The sequence below is a fragment of the Leptidea sinapis genome, chromosome 32, assembly GCF_905404315.1.
Source record: "Leptidea sinapis chromosome 32, ilLepSina1.1, whole genome shotgun sequence".
Lineage (NCBI taxonomy): Eukaryota > Metazoa > Arthropoda > Insecta > Lepidoptera > Pieridae > Leptidea > Leptidea sinapis.
Window position 1 is genome coordinate 3733350 of NC_066296.1, and position 27796 is coordinate 3761145.

The following is a 27796-nucleotide window of genomic DNA, read 5'->3' on the forward strand; positions in this document are numbered from 1 at the left end:
ACGGCCACATTCTTACATAATAAAATCACAATTATCCTTTGGTAAGTATTGACATTGCTTAAGTCTACTCTAGTTTCTTCAGTGTTGTATTTGGCACAAAAAAACATGCACATCCACAAACTGAAATGAAAGAAAAGTTTATTAGATATTTTGATAAATAAATTAATTCCGATGTAATTACTAGTCAACAAGTCAATAACAAGAGTTATGCTAATCGACATGGCCGGTGAAATCGCTAGGACTGGCGAACTTTCGGTTTTGGAATTTGTAAGCGAGTTTGTGTATCTCGGATCTTTTCTTTCGGACAAAGGAGGGAGTGAACTCGATATAAGAAGACGAATTCAACTAGCGAAAGACGCGATAAATTATTGATCAGAATTTGGCAAAGCAGGAAGATCTCTAATACAACCAAAAAGAGACTCGTGAATACCTTAGTCTTCTCAATCTTCCGATCCGAGGCGCAGAGAGGAAAAAGATTGACGCGATTGAGATATGGTGTTGGAGAAGGATGCTTTACATACCGTGGACGGTTAAGAGAACAAAGGTCTATCCTGGAGCAACTTTGCATTGGCACTAGATTGTCCACAATCTACTATCAAAAGATCTTGGGGTGTATTGGCCATATTGCCCGACGCCCTCCCACTAATTTAGACAAACTATAGTCATAGGCAAGGTGGAGGGCAAAAGACCACGCGGACGATAACCTAGCCCCTAGTTGGACCAGAACAAGACACTGGCCTACCACTTATTACCGCAACAAGGAAAGCCGAGGATGGAAAAGGGTGGGCCTTGAAGACCAACTTACAAAAACTTTGAAGTACGGAGATGACCTTCAAAAATGAACAATAAACAAACAACGACTAAGAAGAACAGTAGGTAATTACTTGATTCAGTCTCAGGTCCATATTCCAGAAGGTGCAGGCACACACGATCACTTGTATTATCTTCTCAGGTCTCGTTCATTATGACAGCGAAACATATGCCCTATGTAACATGTGTACCGTAAGTACACAGACGTGGTTGCTAACTATGGGCCTTATGAGAAAGCTCATGGCCGCTAAGATTGCAATGGAGAGGGCTATGCTCGGAGTTTCCCTGCGAGATCGAATCAGAAATGAGGAGATCCGTAGGAGAACCACAGTTACCGACACAGCCCAAATGATTGCAAAACTGAAGTGTCAGTGGGCGGGGCACATAGTTCGACGGAAAGATGGCCGTTGGGGCAGTAAAGTCCTCGAATGGCGATCACATACCGGAAGATGCAGTGTTGGTAGTTTGTGAATCAATGGTGCAGTCACATACAATCGAGTGATCCTTTTACCAGCATAAAAAACACAAAAAGTAAAACTCAAAAAATGATGCTTTAAACAACAGTGAACTCACCAGCCAAGACCCCAGCAATAGTGAAGAAGGGCGGCAAGCAGCCGTAGGCGATGAGCGCGGGGAAGGTGACGGTTCCTGTCACCGTGCCCACCCGACCCATCATCAGGAAGATCGACATGGCCATCACCCTGGAACGATATTCAATCCATAAACTTAGTAAACTAGAGTAATAGACTAACAATCTCCTCATTACGGCCAGACTAAATAAATGTTTATATTTATGAAGATAAGGGTTGAGACGAGCAAGACGTTCAGCTGATGGTAGTAGATACGACTTGCCCATTACAATGCAGTGCTGCTCAGGATTCTTGAAATACCCAAAAATTCTGAGCGGCACTACAACTGCGCTCGTCACCTTAAGACAAAAGATGCCAAGTCTCATTTGCCCAGTGATTTCACTAGCTACGACGCCCTTCAGACCGAAACACTATAATGTCTACAGATTACTGCTCCACGGCAGAAATAGGCGCCGTGGTGGTACACATAAACTAGCCGGCAAAGGAGCCTCCCACTGGTACTGATAACAAGCTTATATTATTATGTATGACTACATTCTAACCGTAAATTTAAAATTTTTAAAAAGGGTTTTTTTTACTCTAAAATTGGATTTTGGATATCGACAAGTATAATTTACTTCGAGAAAATATCGTGTATGTGTGCGTGCGTGTTATGTTAATGCGAATTAATTCTTAAGTCTGCGATGAGTTCAGACTGAGTCTTGCATCAGATGTCCAAACTGCTCATTCAGTTCTTGATCTCACAAAAAGAGTATGGGCCTGATTACAAATTATCAGGTCAGTCGCCAGTTGTCCTTCTATTTCCTTCTAGTAGTTTCCCGTTCAATTCGCAAGGTTTTATCTCAATAAAATGTTTAAGTAGGGATAACAGAGAGAGTTGTCATACTGAAACATGCAGGGCAAGCCTGTCAGCAGTTGGCATAGCGAAATCCACGCCAAGAAAGGGAAGATATTAGTAGGAAGCTTACCTGAGTGAGGTCGGGAAGAGATCAACGGTGATGCTGCTCAGTGAGGCTCCGGCGAGTGAGGTGAGAGCCAGCGCGGCGGTGAGCAGCCAAACCACGGCTGCGGGAGTGGTACCCAGTAGTGGCATTAGCGCGATCACCACCGCACTCAGCACGCAACACATACCTGCCACCAGCTTCTTACCGCACCTGAGTTATGAACTAATTATAAAAGTGCTCACCCAGTAATGTCAGCAATATTATTAATATTGATTACTTGGTAGGTTAATAAGCGCTACCAACGTCATGAACAACCATAAGTCCTACACTCCAATTAATAATAACATTCTATTAACTATTTACTGTGTTAGTAATGTTATTTTATATAATTATCTATATACTATAATTAGAAATAACTATAATAGAATATAATATTCAGATCTTTAGTTAGCTTGATTCGTGTACGTTAGTTGGTACTACTGCAGCAGTGCCAACTGACAGTTGGTAGCATCATCACGGTAGACGTTCATGCCCTTTATAAACCAGAGCGCTAAATTCGAGTGGGCAATGTGTTTTTTTTTTTTTTTTACAAAATGATGACAATATTATGGTTTTGATAAGGATTCCGCTACCTGCGCTTGAACGGACGAGACGTGTTTGCGCGCTGGTTTTTGTGAAATTATTATCATCGCAATTTCTTTTATTATTAACTACACGCGCCCCTTTGGCGCGCTTTTTAACGGTTTCGAAGCAGTTTATTAATTAGTGTATTCAACTCTGTGTCGCAGGACATGAAGAGGGGCTGCCCTAGCCCCGGTGAGCAACCCGCGGCGAAGGTGATCGCCGAAATGGACATCGACAGCCCGGCCTCGCCGCCGGAGCAGGAGTCCGGCCAGCGGCTGCACGGCGGCCTGCCGGACTGGATCGCCGTGACGCGGCGACGTGCGGCCAAGCCGCGCCCGGACAACGGACGCCCCAAGCCGTTGGCAACGGCCAACGTATTTAAGCCGCTCCCGGTACAGGAGACACCGGGAGCCAAGGTAACGACCAAGCCCTCACAGGCGAGGCCGACTCCAATTGTTATCTCTAAGGAGAATTTCGACTTTGAAAGATGCCGAGCGGCGCTTATCGCCGCGGGCATCAAAAATTTTAATTTCAACATCCAGCCACATATGGCACAGCTGTCCTGCAAGACTAAGGCCGATAAAGAATCGGCCCTTGCAGCGCTCAAAGGTGTGGAACGTTTGCAGTTCCACACATACACGGATAAGGACGACAGAGCTCACATCTCTGTCGTCCAAGGGCTGTACTACAGCTCCGCAGAGGAGCTAGGTAGTGCACTCCTAGAACTGGGGTTCAAACCCACTAAAGTTGTCGCCTTCAAGGGCGATGCACTGGTACCAAGGTACCAAGTGACGCTCCCGAAGAGCACTGATATCGGTGCCTTCAGGAAAATTAAATATATTTGCCACCAATCGGTGCGTATCTACAAATATAAATCAAACAATAAATACGGCACCATGTGTTCCAGGTGCCAGACATTCGGACATGCAGAACGGAACTGCAACCGGGCCGCCCGCTGCGTCAAGTGCACGGGAGCCCACCTCACAGCGGAGTGCGACCGGAAGGAGGAAGCTCCAGTCCGGTGCTGCAACTGCGGCGGAGAGCACGCGGCCTCGTACCGCCAGTGCCCCCAACGCCGCATCTACCTTGCGGCCGTCAAGGAGCGCCAGGAGCGCTTCCAGACCCGCCAAAGCGCACCACCCCAGCCCCGCATGTTCAAATCGAACATGGCGAACGGCCGCGGGTGGAACTCAGTTATGACAGGGAACGCCCCGTCACCGTCAGGCCTTCAGCCACAGGGCCTTCAGCCACCCACAACGCGGTCCACTGCCGGACCGCCGCCCCTCACGGGCACCCAGTCCGGAAGACAAATCTTCCCAGGCCTTAGGCCCACTGGCCCTATGCCAGGTGGCTTTAAAAGAGTCGAGACAGACTCAGCCGCCTTTAAAACAACCGAAGAGCCAGACTCGGAGGAAATGTCAACACATGAAATTATAAAATTAATTAAAATCGCAGGTCAGCTGAAGCCTCTGCTCCGCCGTAGCATGAGCTACGAGGAGCAAATCATCACAGTATTCGAGTTCCTGAGCATCCATGGATGAAGAGACGGCGACCCCTCCCCCGACTGGCACTGCTCGTCCTCTACGAGTAGCGTCGCTTAACATAAACGGTATTGTGAGTAGGAAAAGAGAACTCATACATTTCCTAGGTACACACAACATCGACATTACACTCATACAAGAAACACACCTCGTTCCCGCACGACGTTTTTCAATTCCCGGTTACACCTGCTACAGACGTGACGGACAGACAGACAACCGCGCCCGAGGTGGCGTCGCAATTTTTGTCAAGTCAAATATATCGCATCATTCACTCCCACCGGTGGAGCATGATATATGCGATATAATTGCAATTAAATTAGAGTCTCACCGCGGACAGACACCCATCACAATAGTTAACTTTTATTGCCCTAAGCAAGACAGTAGAATCACGACAGCCATCGCAAAAGCTCTCTCTCTCGGCAACACCGTCATCTGTTCCGGAGATTTTAACGCCCGCCATAGACACTGGGATTGCAATCGAGCAAATTCCAATGGATCGCGTCTTTTTAATCACTTTGCAGGTCACGAATATAATATTTTAATTCCGGACAAAGCGACCCACCTCCCCTCCAACCCTAGGCACTCTGCCGCTAAATTACAACTCACCCTTGCCAAAAATATCACAAACGTTACAGACCCACTGACTTACGACGTTATCTCGGACCACTGTCCCATTATTTTCGAAATTAATAGCCTCATCCCGCGCATCTCGCGACCTATTTTTAAATACGGTAATGCTAAATGGGACAATTATAAAAAACAGATTAACGAAGCCCTCCCCTCCCCCGGCTCCTTAAAATTACACCGACCCGAATTAGTGGACAACGCCATACAAACACTGACTGACGCTATAATCAAAGCCCGTAACGCGAACATCCCGACGTTCACACCGACACAAACAAACAAACTTCCACACGACATAACAAGACTTATCAAACTAAAAAACCAATACCGACATCACGCACAGAGACTCCATACGCGTCGGTTTAACACGATTATTAATTCACTTCAAAACCAAATATCTTTTAAAATAAAATCTCTCACTTCCAACGAATGGAACAAAAAGCTCGAATCGCTTGACACCCGCGACAATTCCCTCTGGAAGTTCGCGAGACGCCTCAAAAACGTACACACCCCTCTACCCTGCTTCAGCACCCCCTCGGGCCCCGCCCGGTCGGACGCTGAAAAGGCCGAGGCCCTAGGTACACACTTCGAGCGACAGCATAGACTCACCGTGGATCTGAGCGACCCCGACACCGAACGCGAGGTGTCGCGGTCTCTAGACCACCTTTACAAAATAAACGGACCGACCGCACCTACGCCAGTTGTACCTCGCGAAGTAAAATTAATTTTAAAAACCTGTAAACCGCGAAAAGCCCCCGGGCACGACGACATACAGAACATACTTCTAAAACACCTCCCTTCAAAAGCAATAGACACCTTAGTTAATATATTTAATGCGTGCCTTCGTCTTACCTATTTTCCCTCGTCCTGGAAAATAGCAGTAATCACCGCGATTCACAAACCGGGAAAAGATCCCACCTCCCCCGCGAACTACAGACCAATTAGTTTACTTTGCACACAAAGTAAAATATTAGAAATTTTAATTAATAATAGAATAAACTCACTTATAGAATCAAACCTACCTGACGAACAATTCGATTTCCGAAGGTCACACGCGACTACTCACCAACTGGCGCGCGTAGTCGAACATATAACACACCAATTTAACTTGAGACACCAGACTGGTATGGTTCTACTCGACCTTGAGAAAGCCTTCGATACCGTCTGGCATGATGCCTTAGTTCACAAATTATTCGAAGCACAAGTCCCCTTTGAATATTGTAGAATAATAAAATCATTCCTTACGAATAGATTTCTTAGAGTTAGAGTCAAAAACAGTTTATCCTCCCCACATCCAGTAGTAGCAGGTGTTCCACAGGGCTCCATCATCTCACCTAGGGCATTTTTACTCTATATGAGAGACATCCCAAAACCTCCGAACACGGTCCTCGCCCTGTACGCTGATGACACAGCTTATCTGTGCAGCAGTAAGAACATCAAATCTATAGTCTCACACCTTAATACAGCCCTACATTGTGTAAGCAACTACTTCTCTAAGTGGAAGCTTAAAATCAATGACACAAAGACCGAGGCGGTTCTTTTCTCATACAAAACTTCCCGTAAACTCAATATCTCTTTAAAGCCACATATTAATAACCACCCGGTCGAATGGCAGTCACAGGCTAAATACCTAGGACTTATCCTCGACCGGAAACTTTCCTTCACGCCTCATATTAATTACGCCCGCTCTAAGGCACTTACTGCCTTGAGCCTGTTGAGACCCATTTTCTATAGGAATTCCACTCTCTCAACTAGTAACAAGCGTCTACTATACCAGTCGTACATACGCCCGGTCATGACATACGCAAGTCCGGTATGGATTAACACAAATCAAAACAATTATCGTAAACTACAAACTGTGCAAAATAGATCCCTTAAAACCATCTACCGGACCCACCCGCGTACAAATCTTAAACGACTTCATGTAAAGAAAAACATCCCAACACTAGAACAACACATACAAGAGATATCTCATAGCTTCTACAGAGGGCTACGCCGACTGAAGGACGGAATAAACCTCGCCCTCCGGTCGACTTGTAGTCGTAAGTCACTCACAGAGTACTGCCTCAGCATAAAACGTTATAAACATGCATTACCACATCACAACTGGTTAGAGCTCACAGAACACTAGCGTATAGACAAACACACTCACGCACACAGAGTTCTAGCTAGGTCTGAATAAATGTAAAACCAATATATTGTAAATTGGTTTAGTTATAAGAATTAAATAACGGCGAAAACTGGCCTCCTATTCCCTCTCCCTCCTTCCCTTTCCCAAGATCCCCCCCCCTCCCCACACCCCTCTTATATTTATATATTATACATCTATGTATACATATCTATGTATTTATTTACCTTAGTTTTTAAGTTAGTTGTTAAGTTCTAGTCATTAGTCTTAAGTTAGGTTAAGTGATAGGTTAATATTACGTTATATCAATAGCAAATAGCCAGGTTTTCCCAGTTTCCTGGATTCCCCCCCCCCACAAACCTCATGTATTAGTCTTTTAAGCATAATAAAGTATTATCCCTCAATACGTAGATAGGGTTGTAGAAATAAGTTTTCTGATACCTACATATATAAGGCTTAATTGTAAATTGCTTTAATAAGTAGATTTAAGTAATTTTGTAAAATGTATTTAATACCAAATATAGAAATCTTGAATTTGTTTTTTTTTTTTTTTTCGAGTGGGCAATCCCTCCTTTTCTTATCCACGACCCCCCCACCCCTCTTATATTTATATATTCTACATGTATATACATATCTATGTATACAAATGATTTAAGTTTTCTTTAGTGTTTATTCCGCCAATATTTGTTTTTAAAACAATTCGACACGAGTCTCGTGCCAGATTTTGGCGAGACAACACGTCCTGAGGATGCCTCGTGTAGAGGCGAAACACGTGTCGAATTGTTTGAAAAACAAATATTGGCGGAATAAACACTAAAGAAAACTTAAATAATTTGTATAATTATGGATTTCCGCAAAGTACCGTCTAATTCAATAAATATCTATGTATTTATTTACCTTAGTTTTATGTTAGTTTTTAAGTTCTAGTCATATTAGTCTTAAGTTAGGTTAAGTGATAGCAAATAGCCAGTTTTTTCCAGTTCCCTGGATTTTCCCCCACAAACCTTATGTAACTTTTAAGCATAATAAAGTTTTATCCCTCAACACGTACACAGGGTTGTAGAAATAAGTATCTGAGACCTTCATATATAAGGCTTAATTGCAAATTGCTATAATAAGTAGATTATAAGTAATTTTGAATATATTTTATTAAAACATACAGAAATTTGAATTTGAATTTTTTTTTCGAGTGGGCATTACTTACAATGAATTGTAAGGGGACACTATTTATTATAATTCTAAGTGGACAATTTAGAATACAGATATAATAGTTTTATTATGTGCGTTTAAATTACCAACTCCACTAACTACACTAATCTCTAGTTGACCATCACTCATTACAGTTTTATTGTTACGTTATTGAGATACGGTAGGTACTCGTTCTAAGAGTATACATAAATATATTTTTATTAATTTTATCGGCGGGAGGCTCCTTTGCACCGGATGCCGGCTAGATTATGGGTACCACAACGGCGCCTATTTCTGTCGTGAAGCAGCTAGTGAAATTACTGGGCAAATGAGACTTAACGTCTTATGCCTCAAGGTGACGAGCGCTATTGTAGTGCCGCTCAGAATTATTGGGTTTTTCAATAATCCTGAGCGGCACTGAATTGGCATGGGCAGGGTATATCAATTACCATCAGCTGAACATTATGCTTGTCTCGTCCCTTATCTTCATAAAAAAATATGTAGCCGTTGTATATTGAAGATGGTCACCTGATCTTCTTTGTTTGTCCTCCAGTAACAAATAAAATAATTTATGTGTCTTAACCTGTTAATCACAGCGCCTCCTATGGTGTAGGTGAGCACGGAGCCAGCACCAACGATAGCGCTCTGCAGGTATGTCAGCATATCCGTAGCTATTGGTTGGCATGCTTCTTCCACCTCTCGTGATGCTGTAGGGGATATTGCTGCACAAAGGGAACCGGATTCCTCCGTGCCAATCATAGCTGCTAGCTGTGGGTACCATAGACGAAGAGTATTGGACCTGGAAATTGTAAAGGCTGAAGTAAAGGTACCTACAGATAAAATAATTATATACTGATGAAATAAGGAAAATAACAGAGATATAGAGAGTATGAAGAGGCTCGTTTTTGCTCAGCGAGCAATGGAGAGGGCTATGCTCGGAGTTTCCCTGCGGGATCGAATCAGAAATGAGGAGATCCGTAGGAGACTAAACTTACTGAAATAGACCAAATGGTTGCGAAACTCAAGTTGTGGGCAGGGCATATAGTTCGACGGACATATTGCCGTTGGGGCAGTAAAGTTCTCGAATGGCGACCACGTACCGGAAGACGTAGTGTTAGTAGGCCGTCACAAGATAGACCAACGATCTGGTCGAGATCGCCGGAATAGGTTGGATAAGGGCAGCAGGAGAGTGTTAACATTAAAATCCAAAATCGCGTATTCAAGGGACATTCAAGGTTAAGAGAGCTCGCAACACGAAGGGTTAAAGTGCCTTACATAGTTGTGTAATGGCTGATCGTATGGTTATGGTTTATAAAGTGGTTTTGGCACAGTTCAGTGCAGTCCTGTTTCATTGCGACCAATATGATATATTGTGACAGCCACTGTTAACTATAGCTCACTGCTAATATTAATTCTTTTCATGAATCTTATTATATCAATTGCGGTGAGCTGACGTATATCAAGTTGTTCGAAGAATTGGACTTCCCAAAAAGATGCTACGTTTATGCTGCTGATCTTACCCGAACATACATCCAACGTGGGCTCCGCAGATGAGCACCAGATATAACAAGTGGGGAGCTCGGAACAGAGGCAGCATCTGTTCCATGCCAGCCTTCAGAGCTTCCAATCCTTGCCCTTGCTGCTCACTTTTCTCTTCTACCAGTTTTGTTATCTGCAACAAGATTTTCTCTTATCTTTGGCCTTTGGTTAGCCTTATTGAAAGCACAAATTCAAATTCAAAAATTTTTATTCAAAATAGGATGTGACATCACTTATTGCAAGTCAAAAAATACCACCCATTCCAAAAACAATGCCTCACACCTGGGAAGAACGGGCGCAACAAACTCAGCGGTCTTTTTATTCATAAAAAAATATGGTTACAAAGTAATATCGTACAATTTAACTTATTATTTAATAGCCTGAGGGCGGTCGCATCATTCCCAAACTGTGGTGTCATTAAGAAAATCATTTAAGTTATAGTAACCTTTACCACACAAACGTTTTTAACAATTATTTTGGATATCGTAATACTTTTGTTTTGAACACTTTCATCACACTCATATCACAAAAGACACTCGGGTATGTCTTTTCTTGGTTTTATGTTATGCTTCATAATGGTTATGACAGTTTCTAGCAAATTCACCTTTGCGCCTATGTATATACATAAGATTATCAAGAATATATTGAGAGGCAACAGTCAAGAGGTTAATTTCTTTAAATTTTGCTCTGAATGATTCTTGACACAAAGGGACATATTTTAATATAAGATTTTCTGTAGCAACAACGGAGACAAATAGACTCGCTCACACTATTCTAAAGTCAGATTGTAGAAAGCTTAATTGAATTTAATTAACCCCTGATACTTACAATTAAATATATCGGAAAAGAGATTTGTCGCCAATTACTTTAGATGAAAATTGATAAGTTTGAGGTTGATTCTTGATTCTGCTTGTGGAGGCGACATGGTACGGATCGTTCTCTTCCCTAAAATATGGTTGAGGGAGGCAATGGCTGGCTCAAGCGTCATGTTCGTTAACGCGCGCTACTTGTGGTGGCAGGATGTTCCTGTTTCTTTCTGCTTCAGAGCTTCTTAATAGTTATTATATTCTTTTAAATCGCTTATAAAATGCTCGCAAATACCTTTATTTATTTAGTTACGGTGTGTGTGGGTAATGCAGCTACTGTACTCAACAATAATTATCCTTTTTTTCATTATTATTGAATTTAAAAAGGTAACATTTCCCCAAATTTCGTGAATTTTTTTTTTGTAAAAGATTAAATAGAAATCCTTAAACTTGGTTTTCGAATTTTACATATAAATTTTGAGGTTATGTGACAAAAATGTAAAAAAAAAATTGTAGATCTTTTTATTACCTACAACTTTGGCATGGCATAGGCCATTTCACTTTTTTTCATACGACTTGCAGGTTTGCCGGATCGAGATAAACCGTTTTTTACCCTAAAACAACCCCCCCTTTTCCATTACCCAAACCTCAGATCGCCCGTAATTTATTATTCCTTTTTGTTACATTCCCTTCCATTTCCAATGGTAATCATCCTACTATTATTTTTTTGGGGTCAAAAATTATCGACACTGGTCTAATATGTTACCGAAAACCGCCAAACAAAAGTCATTCGGATAATTATACTACTCTGTGCTCACCACGAAAAGAGGTTTACCTCCGACGACTCTACTTCAATTTATTTATTTAGATCATTGGCTCGAACACCAAACTCAAACAGTCTTAATTTATTTATCTATTTCTTCTAATTACACTTACAGGGTAACTCTCAGGAGACTTTCCAGTGTTCAATGCGTATATCCGTTTAAATATGACCATGGCCTCTTCATTTCGACCTCTGGACATGAGAAACTTGGGACTTTCCGGTAGACACAGGAAGGCGAGACCAGTGAATAATGGAACGATCGCTGTTGCTAACAGGAATAGATTCCACGCGTGAATGACTGAAAACAGAACCTATGTTATTAATGTGACAAGCTACACACTTACCGCCGCTCTCCAACTAGATACCACGCTACCTAAGACCAATAGCTTATTTATTACGGCAACTATTCACAACAGCACACAAGCATCTAATAGTTGTAATAAAAAATGTATTGTTCTAAGGTAATGCGGTATCTAGTTGAAGCGCAGCGGAGCCCAATTCTTAATCTAAGTATTTATAGTTATATCTCAGTATCCTAGAAGTACTGACACATATGTGACAATTTTGGTTTCCGTACAGCTTTACTGTGGCTTAATCTTATAGAATAAAGCGAAAATGTATTCAAAAGTAGATTGGAAAATTGGCTAAGGGTCAATATGTCATACCAAAGAATTCTTTTATTATGACAGCAACGGACGAGAGGAGCAGGACGTTCAGCTGATGGTAATTGATACGCCCTGCCCATTACAATACAGTGCCGCTCAGGATTCTTGAAAAATCCAAAATTAATTCTGAGCGGCACCACTCTTACGATCGTTACCTTGAGACTCATTTGCCCAGTAATTTCACTAGCTGCGGCGCCCTTCAGACCGAATCACAGTAATGCTTACACATTACTGCTTCACGGCAGAAATAGGCGTCGTTGTGGTACCTATATTCTAGCCGACATCCTAAAGGAGCCTCCGTTAGGTAGATATTCTATAAACATTTACGAAAGATACACATCAAATGGTCAGTTATAAATGCTTTGCCAAGTAACTATCATTGAGTTACTCCTAAGGTTCCTTCATCTTCCTAAATATTATCAGAACTAACTTACCAAAGACATCCCCGAAGGGTTTAAAATGCCACTCTCGCGTTAGCAAGGCCCAAGCTAGTAAGGGCAAGGTGGTATTAGCGATGGTGAAGAACAGACTGGTTAGCAGGATGACGCGGGCCCGGAGCTGGGTTCGGTGCAACTCTGCGAGGTAGGAGACCAGCACCGCAAACGAACCGTTGAACCTACAAACATGTCCGTCGAACCATGACTGGCAGATGAAGTGAAACTCAAATAAAATTTGAAAACAAAATTTTATGAACGATGCGATACTCGAACCCACGACCTCTCGCGTTCCGTGCGATGGCTCTCCCAACTGAGCTAACCGTTCGAGTAACGTATTATTGATAAATCTTGTATGCTTTGTTCAACTCTCAGGTTGTGACTTCATCTGCAGGATCTACTTAGTTCATAACCAGCTCAACCTCAATATTTGCATATTAGGAAATTGACTTGAGACGTCGCTCTTGCAAATCTAAACAAGTTGTTATATTTTCTTCTGCGATTTATTCCGTGCGAGTGCTCTCCAAACTGAGCTAACCGTTCGAGTGACGTGAACGCGAGAGGTCGTGGGTTCGAGTCTCGCAGCCAAGACTTTTTTCTGCGATCTACGCCTCTTCTTCCGGCAACTTTTCCCATGAAGATGAGTTGTAGGAGTTTGTACCTCTCGTGCCTGAGCACGTGTCCCAAATATGCGACTTTTTCAAATTTTATTTGTGTATTTAACAGAACATTACATTTATTGGTAATATCAACCCGGTCTAAAATTTGGCAAAATTTTCGCCGATAAAAAGCTCGCATTTCGAAAAATTTAACTCAAGGCCGATTGAGCTAAATCTTTCTATTACAACTTTCAAATTATCTGAAACAGAGTCCACTTCACCACCCAAAGCACCATCATCCAAGTACCAAACATTAAATTTTGATTTTAGTTTTGTTATGGCGGAATGAATGGCAAGGCTAAATATTGCTGGACCAAGAGGGTCGCCTTGCTGACAGCCAACGGATGACCAAATATTATGATTTTTGAATAATAGTAAGTATATTGTATTAAATATATCGTTGTCTTGCACCGATAGTACAGGCCTATGCCTAGTTTTGGGGCAAGATAAGGATAAATAAGGAATTTTCCAGTGGGAGGCTCCTTTGCACAGGATGCCGGCTAGATTATGGGTACCACAACGGCGCCTATTTCTGACGTGAAGCAGTAATGTGTAAGCATTACTGTGTTTCGGTCTGAAGGGCGCCGTATCTAATGAAATTACTAGTCAAATGAGACTTAACACCTTATGTCTTAAGGTGACGAGCACAATTGTATTGCCGCTCAGAATTATTGGGTTTTTCAAGAATCCCGAGCGGCACTGCATTGTACTGGGCAGGGCGTATCAATTACCATCAGCTGAACGTCCTGCTCGTCTAGTCCCTTACTGTCACTAAAAAAAATCATACATAGCATCTGGATGTCTTCTTTCACATATTAAAGAAGCTGTGGAATCAAGCTTCCTTGTGTGGTGTTTTCAGGACGATACAACATAAGTACCTCCAAAAAAAGAGCGTAAATCTCTCTAAAAGGCCGGCAACGCTCCTGTTATTACTCTGATGTTGCAGGAGAATGTGGGCGGCGGTAATCACTTAACACCAGTCTCCTTTTCCATAAAAAAGATAAAGATAATTAAATAAATAAATAATAATAATATTGACACACTTTATACACATAATGGTGATAGATGAATAAGCTAATTTGAAAATCCACAAGAAGAACATCAAGATAATGCAACAGTTAACCAGGTAGATGCTAAAACTCAGCCTATCTGCAGCCAGTATTGGTTAACAGCACAAGCTGAGCATCGGCCTTTTCTTTTGGCACACAACATATTTAGTTAACTTAGGATTAGGAATATATATTAACCCACTTATTCATAATAGTCTGCTAACTTAAAGCATTGCTAATTCTCACTCTGTCTTCTTCTATTGACCTAAGTCAGAATGAGAAAAAAACACTCCTTAGCGGCTGTTTTAAGTTAGCGGACCATTATGAATAAGAGGGTAAGTATTTAGATTGTATTTTTATGTGTGTGGCATGGAATACAGTTTTCGTAATTTACTACATGTATATAGGCCTCCACGGCCCACGTCCTACTTCGCTGTGAAAGCCAGGGCTGCTAACAGCACAGAGGAGGTTTTAGTCGGTATGGGGTGTCCGCTTACGCGGACACTCGAGTCCGACATATTACGCCCCGTTCCGGGGCGTAAATACGTAACCGTATTTCCTTAAATACATACATGTAGTAAAAATACACCAAAATGTTTATTTTTACAATTTTTGTCTGTCTGTCTGTTTGTTCCGGCTAATCACTGAAATGGCTGGACCGATCTGACAGGACCTTTATTGGCAGGTAGCTGATGTAATAAGTTAGGCTACGTTTATTTTAGAAAAATTCTTTTATTTTAGCAAAATAAATTAATGTTGCAATGTCCGGGTCAGCTAGTTATCAAATAAAATCCTTGATATACTTACAGAAATCCACTAGAAAATCTCATGATAAGAAGCATTGTAAAGTTCTGACTGAATGCTGAGATGACTTCTATGATGCCCGTACCGATCAAACCCCACACAATGATCTTGCGACGGCCCAGCGTGTCTGAGAGGAAGCCCCATATCACTGCTGAGACTATCATACCTGAGAACGTACGAGATTTATTTTAATATTGTAGTAAACTATTAACTAAGATTAAAATCTTTGATATATTCTATAAATATAGCGCATGAATATGGCATGATTCAAGTACCTAATGTTTGTTCCTACCTACACTGCAACGCTGTTTGCAAAGTGTCGGAATGGGGCCGAAAATATTTAGTACAATTCAACCCCAAGAAGACACAAGATTGTGCGTTTATCGCTTGAAAGTCTCCCTTTGTCGTATCCCCTCGATTCGAGATCACTCCTGGAACTGCCACAGGCTGTATCGGCATACGGTGTCGATATATCGAACGATGTTCAGTTCCGTGGTCACTTGGAAGAGAAAGCCAAACTGGCCTCTAAACAGCTTAGTGTACTTAGTAAGGCAAGACAGCACTTCACTATAAGCCACCGCCTCCAAATATATAAGGCGCATATTCGGCCTCACATGGAGTACTGTTCTCACCTCTGGGCGGGCACTCCACAGAACCAGCTTTTTCCATTTGACCGCATGCAACGAAGAGCAGTTCGAATCATTGACGATCAAGTTATCTCCGGTAGGTTCGATTCATTGGCGTTGCGTAGAGATGTAGGTTTTCTCTGCATCTTCTACGGCATTTATCACGGGGAGTGCTAAGGCGAGCTGTTCGGGTTGATTCCATCGGCCAAATTCTACCACCGGACATTACGTCAAAATGCAAAATACCACCCGCATCACGTTTACATGTGGACCACAACCGCGCGTTTTACAAGAAATTTCTTGCCTTGCACAGCCACGCTGTGGAATCAATTACCAGCTGCTGTTTTCCCTAACCGATACGTTTTAGGAACCTTGAAGAAAAGACCATACTCAAAGGCCGGCAACGCATCTCTTGACACCTCTTGTTGCGGATGTCCATGGGTAGCCTCACCACTGTCCATCTCGTGAGCATCTTACCCGATTGCCCCCCCCTCCCCCCCATATGTAAAAAAACTGCTCAGAAATGAAAAAGAAATCTCATATTCACTAAATTGTTTTAGTAAAATTCAACCTTATAACTTCAAATTAAGGTATACTTTACCGAAGGCATAAAGGCAAGGCATAGGTCGTTCTCCAATAAGATAAACAACCGACGAAATTAAAGACTCGTCATCGAAATTCTCTACGGTTGTAAGATATGCGCTGGACAGAAGCCGGTGGAGGCAGATCTAGTGGAGGTTCCAGATGCAGTTTTACTGCTGACCACGATCCTCAGGGCAGGGACCGACCCCAGAGAGAGAAGGTTTACTGCTTGTTAGTTATTTTGACTAGTGTGAAAGAAAGTATGGTGTAGGAGCTTCTGTTTTCGTAAATAAACCACTTCGTTGGGTCCATTTTGTGTTGGCCAGTTATTCCAACCAGCCCAGCTTCTTTCAGACTTTCAGAACACTGGTAACACATTTGTTTTGAACATTTGCTGGTATCTTGTATAAGCATATACGATGCCCTGCAAAAGGCTTACTAACACGACTTAGCCGATTAGTAGGCAATATAAGTTTATGACTGTTAAGTTAACATTATGGTTATAACAGTTTCTAGTAAATTCACTTATGTGCCTATGTGCATACATAAAATTATCAAGAACAAGCCGAACCGACAGACGTTGTTCTGTTCATAATAAAAAAAAAACTCTTGCGGATGGAATTTTGGAAAATCCGTTCTTAGCTGACCTCTACTCGATGAAAAGAATATTCCTACCAAATTTCAAATCTTTAGCTGTAATGGTTTTAGAGATTTCGTGATGAGTGACTATATAGCCGAGCTTGAGCTTATTTGCGGCTGACGTTCCTAGTCTTTTAATAAGTATGGTGTGTTTTATTGTTTAATTTAAAATTTAATTTAATTTAAGAATTGTTTTATTTTTTGTGTGTTTTTAGCTGCAAATAAAATATTTTATTATTATTATATACGTGGAAATCTCTATATATATATATATATACACTACTACTAATCACTGTATATATATATATATATATATATATATATATATATATATATATAGATACAGTGAGAGGCAACATGCCAACAGTGAAGATATTTATTTCTTTAAATTTTGCTCTCAATAATTCTTTAGGACCTAAATTATAAATAGCGCGAATAGGCTATTCGTATATTGCTTCTGCAGCACAAAGATGGTATTGATATCGGCAGCATTGCCCCATAGCAATATACATAATAATACTATGAAAATAACTAAAGTAAACTTGTCCCGTATCTATGTCAGTTAATTGTCAAATCTTTTTAACCGCGTATGCTGCACAACTAAGTCTATTATCCAATCCTTTAATATTGCCAAATTGCCCAATTGTAATTGGAATCCGGTGTAATGCCAAGAAATATAGCAGATTCCAACGGTTTTATCACCTCTTCGTTTAGCAAAACACTGGAATTTACATTTTTGACATTTGGTTATTAACGCTAAACTAGTACACGATGTCAGAGAGAATATCTTTTGTTTCGAACATCATATATAACCTCGCTTCTTTTCACTTTAAATATCGGTGTTTTCAGTTTTTTTCTTTGAGGTTAGGTTTGTTCGTTTGTGTATCATTTATGTAGATAAGAAAGAGGAACGGTCCACGAATAGACCCTTGTGGTACTCCATACTGAGAGTAGCCCCACCACTCACGAGATCTCCTGTCATTCACATTCATCAAAGGAATTCTGTTGTTTAAATTTGAAATCAGTAGATAGAGCGCATTTGTTCTATATTAAAAAACAACTAGGTATCTTGTATAATATGAGTATTATAAATGTTGTATCCATTCTACTAGAAAAAAACATATCTAATGGCATATAATCCCTACAAATACTATAAATATGAATGTAACTTTGTTTGTTACGCTTTTACGCCGGAGACACTGAACCGATTTTGATGAAATTTAGTACAGAGATAGATAGAGCTTGCGAAAGGAGATAGGCTACATTTTATCCCGGAACTTCCGCAGGATTTGTGAAAAACTAAAATTCACGTTTTCATTCAGTTCACTGAGCTATAACTATACCAATTTTTGAGGTTTCGTTTGCCATAGCAATCTTCCTCTATAATATTCATATAATATGTTGGAAACGGGAGTGAAAACAGGAACCGGAATTTGGAATAGGACATGAGATAATCTTCAATTCCAAACTGCTTCTTATTTTTAAAAACCCTTTATCTACGCGGGCGAAGTCACGGGCATCAGCTAGTAATATTATAAAGATTAGAGTAAACCGGTAGAGAAACAATTATTTGAGACTTCCCTGATAAGGAATTGTGTTTGTATTTTATGATAAGACTTTATTTTTACAATCTTTTTATATGAAGTTTTTATGATTTTATTATTAAACTACCGTAACATATTACTCAATCTTGTATTTCTATATTTATTGAGCGAAGCTGTAGGTCTACTCGCTAAATCGACAACGATATATTCTGAACGATACGAAACATAGGTTGCACTAAAAGTATCGGGAATGGAATATTTCCACTGTTCCTGTCATATTAAAATCTTTTTAATTGAACACTTGGTTTTAAAAATCGAGTTGAGACATGTACATATACATATTCATCATATTATATTTTTTTTAGTGTTATCATTCTCTTATTTTAGAAGTTACACATTTTACAACTTTGGAAGTGTCTCTCGCGCAAACTATTCAATTTAAAAAAAATTATATTAGAAACCTCAATATCATTTTTGAAGACCTATCCATAGATTTGACCCAAACAGAAACGATGAAAAAAAAAATGATTGTTTTTCTAAACTCTTTCTTAAAAAGTTATTACCGAGATAAAATCAAGAGTATACCTAGAGAATAATTAAGTCCATAATTAAAAACGATTAATTTTTTTTTATACAAAAACTTGAAACTATTTTCTTTGTTCTAAGATGATACGACACCTATCGGTATCTACCATTACTTGGTGGAAGTAAGCCATCAAATTATGGAATGAAAAGGGGAGCAGATAATTCGATCATTTGCCGATAGAGGACTCTATTATAACTTTTGCCTGTAACTACCGTGTAGGAATTGAGTGAGGGCTTTGACAATAGGACATTATATAGATATGATAGGATAGAATATATTCTATATTTTTTTTTATTAACATAATTTTGCCAACCTAACACGCACTGGACAACACCATCCCAAAGCCAATTCAATATTTTTATTCAAAATAGGATTTAAAATAACTTATTGAACGTTAAAAACTACCACCCATTCAAAATAGACTGCCTTAGACCTGAGAAGAACGGGCGCAAGAAACTCAGCGGCTTTTTAATTTTATAAAAATATGGATTATAATGTAATATCATACAATTATAAACATTTATAATTAAAGAGCCTGAGGGTGTCCGCCGTGTCCGCGGAGCAGTAGCCTGCTGAGTTTCTTGCACACGTTCTTCTTAGGTCTAAGGCATCCCTTACCGAATGGGTCGCTAACCCTGATGAGAAAGCTCATGGTCGCTCAGAGGGCAATGGAGAGGGCTATGCTCGCAGGGAACTGCGAGATCGAATCAGAAATGAGGAGATCCGTAAGGGAACCAAAGTCACCGACAAAGCCCAAATGAAGGCGAAACTGAAGTGGCAGTGGGTAAAGCACATAGTTCGACAGACAGATGGTCGGTGGTGCAGAAAAGTCCTCGAATGCCAACCACGTATCGGAAGACGCAGTGTTGGTAGGCCCCCCACAAGATGGACCGACGATCTGGTCAGCGGGCAGCACAGGACAGGACTTTGTGTGAAGCCTTTACCCAGCAGTGGACGTCTTCGGGCTGATGATGATCATGATGATTTTGAATTTGAAAACAGATTAACAATACTGACCTCCATAAGTCATCGCGTTGAGAGTGCCCATGTCCACAAGGCGCAGCCCCATCTGGCACTGCGCCTGGGTGAAGATGTAGGAGGTAGCGCTGGTGACGGACACGGCGCACCAGAAGGCTGGCAGCGTGCACAGCATCAGCCACACGTTGAACCAGCCATAGCCGGTCGCTTCTATTGCTGTCTCGAACTCCGCAGGCCCCGGGCCACTCGTCTCTGGAATAATCTCTGGAATATAATTATGCGCTGGATGAATGCCTCAAGCTGCAGACATTCGAAAGAAGCGATACCTGCACTATCGCCCAAACTGATACGTAGACTTATCAGCCTTAACAGACATGACATCCGTATAATGGTGGGCACCCTAACGAGTCACACATCACTCACCAAGCTTTTCGCAATCGGCGTAACGGACAGTCCCAAGTGCAGAGGCTGTCTAGCCGAGGACGAAACGGTCACTCACGTAATCCTGGAATGTGCGAGAGTGGCCAACCATTTTTTATTACGAATTTGAATGAAACACGTAAAATTATTGTTAAAACAATCTTATTTAATTAATAAACAAATATTTTTCTCGGGCAATATATTTCGGCTATTCAAACGCGCCATTTAGCGCGGTGTTTCTGTGAGGTCAGAGTCTATCATCAACAATCTATATTGTACTAATAAATGTATGGTCGGTTTTTTCTTCGGTTATACTGCGAAAACTACAAAACCGATCGGAATATTACTTGTACCATTAGATGAAGCGTGTTTAGGAGAAGGTTTTAGTATATGATATGTTGGTGATTACTTATCTGGAACCTATATATTTTGGATTTCGAAATACCTATAAACTCGCAATACAACTAATTCATACAATGGCATTGTATTCCAATAGGACAATTTATCCAATGAGCGAGCGCGGGAAATTTCCCGCTCCTTGCGCCCGCCTGGCAATTGCCAGGTCAGCACTTGCCTGGTATAAGCAAAGGATGTCGTTCAGAATTTAGTTTTTTCAATTATCCTTAAGCATCCTTAATCCTTAAGTACTACAGAGAGTATCTCTAACCACCAGGTAGTCGTCTTGCTAATCTCTTCACATTTGTCATTATAAAATACCGAACCACTTCTATTTTAAAGTTCAACTTACGTAACGAAAACTGACTTGTTTCCAAAGATATAACTACAGATCACTTTAAAGGAACTGGATTAAATATAGTCCTTATTATTTATAATTATCTATATTAAGCTGACCTATCTTCTACACGATTTGGCAACGATATGAAACGATTGATAAAATAATTTGAAGTACGTTGGTGAGAGAGGACGTTCATTAAATATTATGATAGATTAATCCGAGAGAGCGTTCAATACTCAAAAGATAGTTTTGACGACTCTTTTTGGCTTTCATCCAGCACGCGCTAGGAGAGTTACTTGCGCCTTTTCTTCTCACTCATTGCGCCATTGTTTCCGAAGGTAGTAGTATCTAGTATATTAGAAATGATATCAAAAAAATTCTAAAGGAATCAATTTTGAGAAAATAAATGACTTTTATGCCTTTTGCTATGCGCTCTACGATAGCCAGCCCTATGGACAGCAATATGGAATCTCATGTTTATACTAGTGCATGTCTGACCCACCTGGGTTAAGTAATTCAAATTCAAATTCAATATGTATGCACGCAAGCAGTTATACTTCTTTGGACTAACAAAGCAAAAATCCTTAAAATTATTTATTTCTAAAATTCTGAAAGTGAAAAGCCCAAAAATTCTGAGTAGCACTACAACTGCGCTCGTCACCTTGCGACATAAGATGTTAAATCTCATTTTCCCAGTAATTTCACTAGCTACCGCGCCCTTCAGACCGATACACAGTAATGTTTACACATTACGGAGCCTCGCACTGGTAACTGCTGGTCTTCCATTAAATTCAAATTTACAATAAATTGAAATAAATACTAATTCTTCAGTCCTTATACACCGTAATAAGGGATGGTTTTCAGAAAAGAAAAACCCTTTTCAAATGGAAATACACTATAAGATGACATTATCATTTAAGAAAACACATTATGATATAACGGTTAGAAACATAGATATTACTTATCTATATTTTTCTTGTTCATTGTTTTTATCAATTGTTAAATATAAGGAAAGAATTAGTATGAAAATCTATACAGAAAATCTACGCTCTTTATAATTGTGTTCACTTGAAACAATGAAACGATTGATATGGCAATTTATATTATTTGTAAATTTTGATTATTGGCAATTTTTCTTCTTTTTACTTATCAATGCAAAATGTATGCCTGTTTTGCGTATTGTAGGTAGGTACTTATATTACTTATGTGCTTTTTCTATTTATGTAGTTCTGATAATCGGTGTCATTCCTCCTATAACAATAAAGAAACCAGAGCGGTCCAATTTTACTCCGAGAATAAAACAGAGATACTTCAACGTTTACCAACGATATGAGCTATCGTTAAGTTTCATCGCTAGTAACAGGTCATATTATAACCTACTACAAAAAAAATGCGTGCGTACAAAGTACACATGTCAGAAGTGAAACCTCCATTATGCATGAATCTCTTAACTGCATATGAAGTCCTGGTACATGTTGCTAAGATGTCGCGCTTAACATCAGTCAATTGTGAGAGAAAAGACTACACAACATCAAACTTTATATTATATGTGCGTAAAATTGAAACCAAAAGTCGTGCTCAATGCCGATGGCTATAAGAGATATTTCCGTCTGCGATGTGAGTCAAAATCTCTACTGTGACAGAGGCGCGTCAAAACCAGTGCTGGCTCCTATCCAACTCAGATATAACCAGACCAACTTTGTTCTCACCGAAAGCGATAAATTAATGGACACGCAAACCCTCAAGCTCTGCCATAAGTCTGGGAATTTCAATCAGTGACGTCATTCAGTCAATTATTGTGCAGTCAACTTTTACTGGTCAATTATAGGAATAGGTTTAAAGATGATGGGAAATAATGACTTTATAACCTTAACAAGGATAAAACGCCGTCAGAGAGTAAAGAGTAACTGTGGTAGTTTCATTATCAGCCGGAAGACGTCCACTGCTGGACAAAGGCCTCTCACAAAGATTTCCACGACGATCGGACTTGCGCTGCCCTCTTTCAACGTATTTCGGCGATCTTGACCAGATTGTTGGTCCATCTTGTCGGGGGACTACCAACACTGCGTCTTCCGGTACGTGGTCGCCATTCGAGGATATTTCTGCACCAACCCCCATCTGTCCGACGAACTATGTGCCCTGTCCACTGCCACATCAGTTTCGCAATCATTTGGGCTATGTCAGTGACTTTGGTTCTCCTGCGGATCTCCTCTTTTCTGATTCGATCTCGCAGGAAAACTCGGAGCATAGCCCTCTCCATTGCCCTCTGAGCGACCATGAGCTTTCTCATCGGGCCCATACTTAGCGACCACGTCTGCGTACCATAAGTAATCAACAACAGTCAACAGTCAGTTACTATAACTGTAGTGTTAGCTTATTCTTCTCAGAATTTTAGAAATTCTACTGATAATTCTTTTTATGTACAAGTTCCACAGTCTCTCGCCGCTTCTTCTCATTAAAGCACAGCTTTTCGAAAGTGGGGGTATATTCGTTTACGCCTTAACCACGCGTGTACCTCAGTTTTCTTAGCTAAACTTAGGATTAGTAACGTGGATCATCTGTTCTGCAATTGTCCCTTAACACAACCTTCTTTGTACAATTTTATACCTGCTGAAGTACCCCGCCCAACTTCCTTTAAATGTCTCCTCTCCCTAGTTTCAATCCTTTTGTATATATTTTGTGTAAATATATTAAAATAAATAAGATTTAGTTGTAAATAGTACTTATATTAAATAATTTAAGTAATTATATTGGTGTATGTCCTTTATAGTCCTAACAGCATGTATGTTTGTTTCAGGTATAAGAAAATAAAACTTGTTTCAATCTTAAGCACCGATCACTACCATTAAAATTAGTAAAAGAATACTCTAAGCTTGGTGGTCTACCTTAACGTGACATTGGCAAACTTGTGGTATACCTTCCACAGGAGCCATAGTAGGAAGAATAGAATTGAATAGAACTTAACGAATAAAATTATATTGATTTGAGTTATAGTCAACACCTTTGAACATTTGTGTGATTTTATCAACTCTTTTTAGTTTCGAATCCCAACTGTTATGGATATTTTCTGAGACCCGGTTATAAAAGCATATACATCGCCCAAAAAAAGTCTTACTACCTCGACGCTGACAAACCGAGTAGTAGGTATAACAAGTTTATCAATGAATATATTTAAAAGCAACAGCTATCATGTTAAAATTTTACTCTATTTAAGATATAAATAGCATGAGTAGCCATCTTTTGCTACTGATGGTATTCATATCGACTGTATTGCACCCGAATAAGCGTTACATTGCCGACCGTGACAACTCAGTCTGAACGATTTGTTATAATTTTTAAAGTGATAACCCTCACTTCTGGGATTGATTACACAAATTAAATTTGAAAATAAAATTTATGAACGATGCGGGACTCGAACCTGCGACGAGCCAACAGTCCGAGTGACGTAAGGTTCATAAATCTTGATATGCCTTGTTCAACTCGCAGGTTCTGGCTTCATCTACAGAATCTACTTTACAGTTGATAACCTGTTGTCACTTTAAAAAAAAAATTACAAATTGTTTAGATTTGAAAGAGCCAATTTCCTAATATGCAAATATTGGGGTTGAGCAGGTTATTAACTGTAAAGTATACATGAGGCACACTAACGGTTTTGCATTTCTAGCTAATCGGAACTATTTGAATTTCGAATTTTATATTTTTTGAAACGTTGCAACCTTCGTAGTAATAAAAAAAACACAATTGGCGGGAAATAATTTGTCAATTCTTTTTTATGACATATCTAAGTTCTACTTACGCAACGAAAATGGAATTAAGTCGAAAAGATTTAAGAGCGATAATTTTTATGATTTTAAAAGTACTCTCTCTCCGCAAGACTGTGCCGCTCATCTTCAAAATGCTTTTGGGAGAGAAGCACCATGCTTAAGCACCGTGAGGAGATGATTTGCTGAATTTGACAGAGGTCGGGTTTCTTAACATGACGAATTTCGTGAAGCGGCCTTCAACTGCCGTCAACTAATATAATGTGGCTACTGTTAATCGGCTAATTGAAGAAAACTCGCGGATTACCTATGAGACATTTCGAGGACTATTGGGGATTGGTATGAGCCAAACTCAGTAAATTTTACACGAAGAATTGAAAGTTCGGAAACTACGTTGCCGTTGGATCCGTCATGAACTCAAAGCGGAGCAGAAGCGGAGCTCGCGTGGAATGGTGGTCACACTAATGAAGTGCGACCACGGGCATTCTAATGCTGTTTATGACATTGTCACAGGAGACGAAACGTGGATTTATAGTTTTGAACACGAAAAAAACAGCAATCTTGTGAATGGGTGTTTGAAAATTATGATACTTCGGACTTCGTATTTTTTTCTCAGCGTAGCCAAGTCCAATTTGCACAATTCCACTTGAAGATCAAAAGAGTGTTAATGCCGAGTGGTATTCTATCATTTGTTTACGCAGGGTGTTCGCGAAGGACGACCAAAAACCCGCGTTCTCCTACATCATGATGAGCTTCTTCACACACGGCCAACACAACTAAGTCATTTTTAGCTTCCGAAAAAGTACAACTCGTCACCCATCCTGCACATAGCCCCGACCTAGCACCCTGTGATTTATGTTTTTTCCCCAAAATCAAAGATTTGATGAGAGGTTTCACTTTTACCAATTCCGAAGTGACAGTGATAGCGTTCAATTAAAACGTAGAAAACATGCATTCAGATTTGTCGTCCTCCTGTTTTAAAAAATGGTTCGATCGCATGAAAAAATGTTTAAAATGTAAAGGAGGGTTCTTTGAAAAGCAATAACAATAATATTTTGGTTATAACATGTTGTCTTTTTAACTATTAACTTTAAACTTTTAGTGTGATCTACGTAGTTGTACAACACATATCAAGATTTATGAACCTTATATCACTCGAACTTGGCTCAGTGGAAGAGCGCCCACACGGAACACAAGAGGTTGCGGGTTCGAGTCCCACATCGTTCATAAATTTTGTTTTCCAACTTAATTTGCGTAACTCCGTCTCATTCTATACCCACTAAATAAAGCGCTCAGCGCCTAAACAAGTTTCCACTTCTAAAATTATGCAAATGTTTTGAGTTTTATTTAGTGTTAATTGGACACGTGTTTCGCCTCTACACGAGGCATCCTGAGGAGATGTTGACTCGCCAAACTCTAGCACGAGACAGACTCGTATTGTCTCTTAAAAATTAACACTAAAGGAAACTCAAAAAATTTGGATAATTGTGGATTTCCGCAAAGTAACGCCTACTTATTTATTTTAAAATTATTAAAGTGACATACCTTGAGAGAGCTTCTCTAAGTTGGATGACGACAAACCGGTGACTATGAACAGATGGTCATGTGGTATCTCCTCCCGAACACCTCCCGCTTCCACGTCAGTCTTCGCCACCATCTTCAGCACTTATTGTGAAACACCGCGTCCATTGAGCCCCGGACCTCACGGACCAGTGGCATGGTAGAATTCAGTAGATATTTACTGATACTGGCAGTGCTGCTAACTATATATATACAGCATGATGTCAGATGAGTTTGTTCGTAGATTTGAATGTTTGTTCAGCAAACAATTTCAGTATTTCTCCTACCAGATATCTTGTGCTAACATACGATAGTACTCAAATAGTTGTTGCTTATGTTATTTTGGTTCTGCTTGCATCGTGTTTACTGATGTTATTTCATCATTAATTGCGATCTAACTAATTTGCTACAGTATGTCGCAGAATTACAGAGGCATTACATGCTAGGGTTGCCATCTTGTAATAGAAGATTGTTTTTTTATGAAAATAAGCTACGAGACGAGCTGGAAGTGCAGCTGATAATGGATACGCCCTGCCCATTACAATGCAGTGTCACTCAGGATTCTTGAAAAACCTCAAAAATTCTGAGCGGCACTACAACTGCGCTCGTCACCTTGACACATAAAATGTTAGGTCTCATTTGCCCAGTAATTTAACTAGCTACGGCGCCCTTCAGACCGAAACACAGTGATGCTAACACATTACTGCTTCACGGCAGAAATAAAAGAAAAAACAGGAGCCTCCCACTGGTTAATAGAGTATATCTAATTTCAAAGGGGGTAAATAAAGAGTACGGACTTCCAAAAAAGAGTCTCTCATCTATCATCTATTTAAAAATTTTTTAAAAGGTATTTTATGTACTTATTGCAGCACATAACAATTTTTCATGGGTTTTTAATTAATTGTGAAAAAAATAATAATAGAGTACGCTTACATGACATAGATTACAATACTCTATTTTAGAGTACGGTTGGCAGCCCTATTAGCAACATTTCGTGCGTTCGAACATTTTATAGCGTTCTGTAGCCAAATGGTGAAAAACGGAACCCTTATAGATTCGTCTTGTCTGTCTGTCTGTCCGTCCGTATGTCACAGTAATTTTTTTTCTGAAACTGTAATAACTATACTGTTGAGTCT

General features: G+C 40.1%; 1 protein-coding gene across 2 annotated transcripts; it reads right to left on the reverse strand.

Moving 5' to 3' along the window:
* Positions 1-2: 2 nt before the first annotated feature.
* LOC126974536 (synaptic vesicle glycoprotein 2A-like) lies at positions 3-26847 on the reverse strand. 2 transcript variants are annotated; one of them, XM_050822055.1, is made up of 10 exons: positions 26646-26847; positions 20223-20447; positions 15232-15394; positions 12717-12898; positions 11731-11915; positions 9970-10121; positions 9033-9248; positions 2369-2554; positions 1384-1511; positions 3-120 (listed from the first exon to the last, which is right to left on the reverse strand). In XM_050822055.1, exons 1-10 carry the CDS (start codon positions 26755-26757, stop codon positions 65-67), a joined length of 1605 nt encoding a protein of 534 aa, XP_050678012.1. In that variant the 5' UTR covers positions 26758-26847; the 3' UTR covers positions 3-64. The 2 variants fall into 2 exon arrangements, with proteins under 2 accessions (XP_050678012.1, XP_050678013.1); XM_050822056.1 differs by having other exon boundaries at positions 9-120; positions 20223-20435.
* Positions 26848-27796: the final 949 nt, after the last annotated feature.

Coding starts and splice junctions, on each gene's coding strand:
- LOC126974536 (XM_050822055.1), bottom strand. CDS start 26,757: ATGGTGGCGAAGACTGACGTGGAAGCGGGAGGTGTTCGGGAGGAGATA. Junction 2,555..9,032: donor GGAGGCGCTGTGATTAACAG/GTTAAGACACAT, acceptor TTCATAACTCAG/GTGCGGTAAGAAGCTGGTGG. Junction 1,512..2,368: donor CTCTTCCCGACCTCACTCAG/GTAAGCTTCCTA, acceptor ATATCGTTCCAG/GGTGATGGCCATGTCGATCT.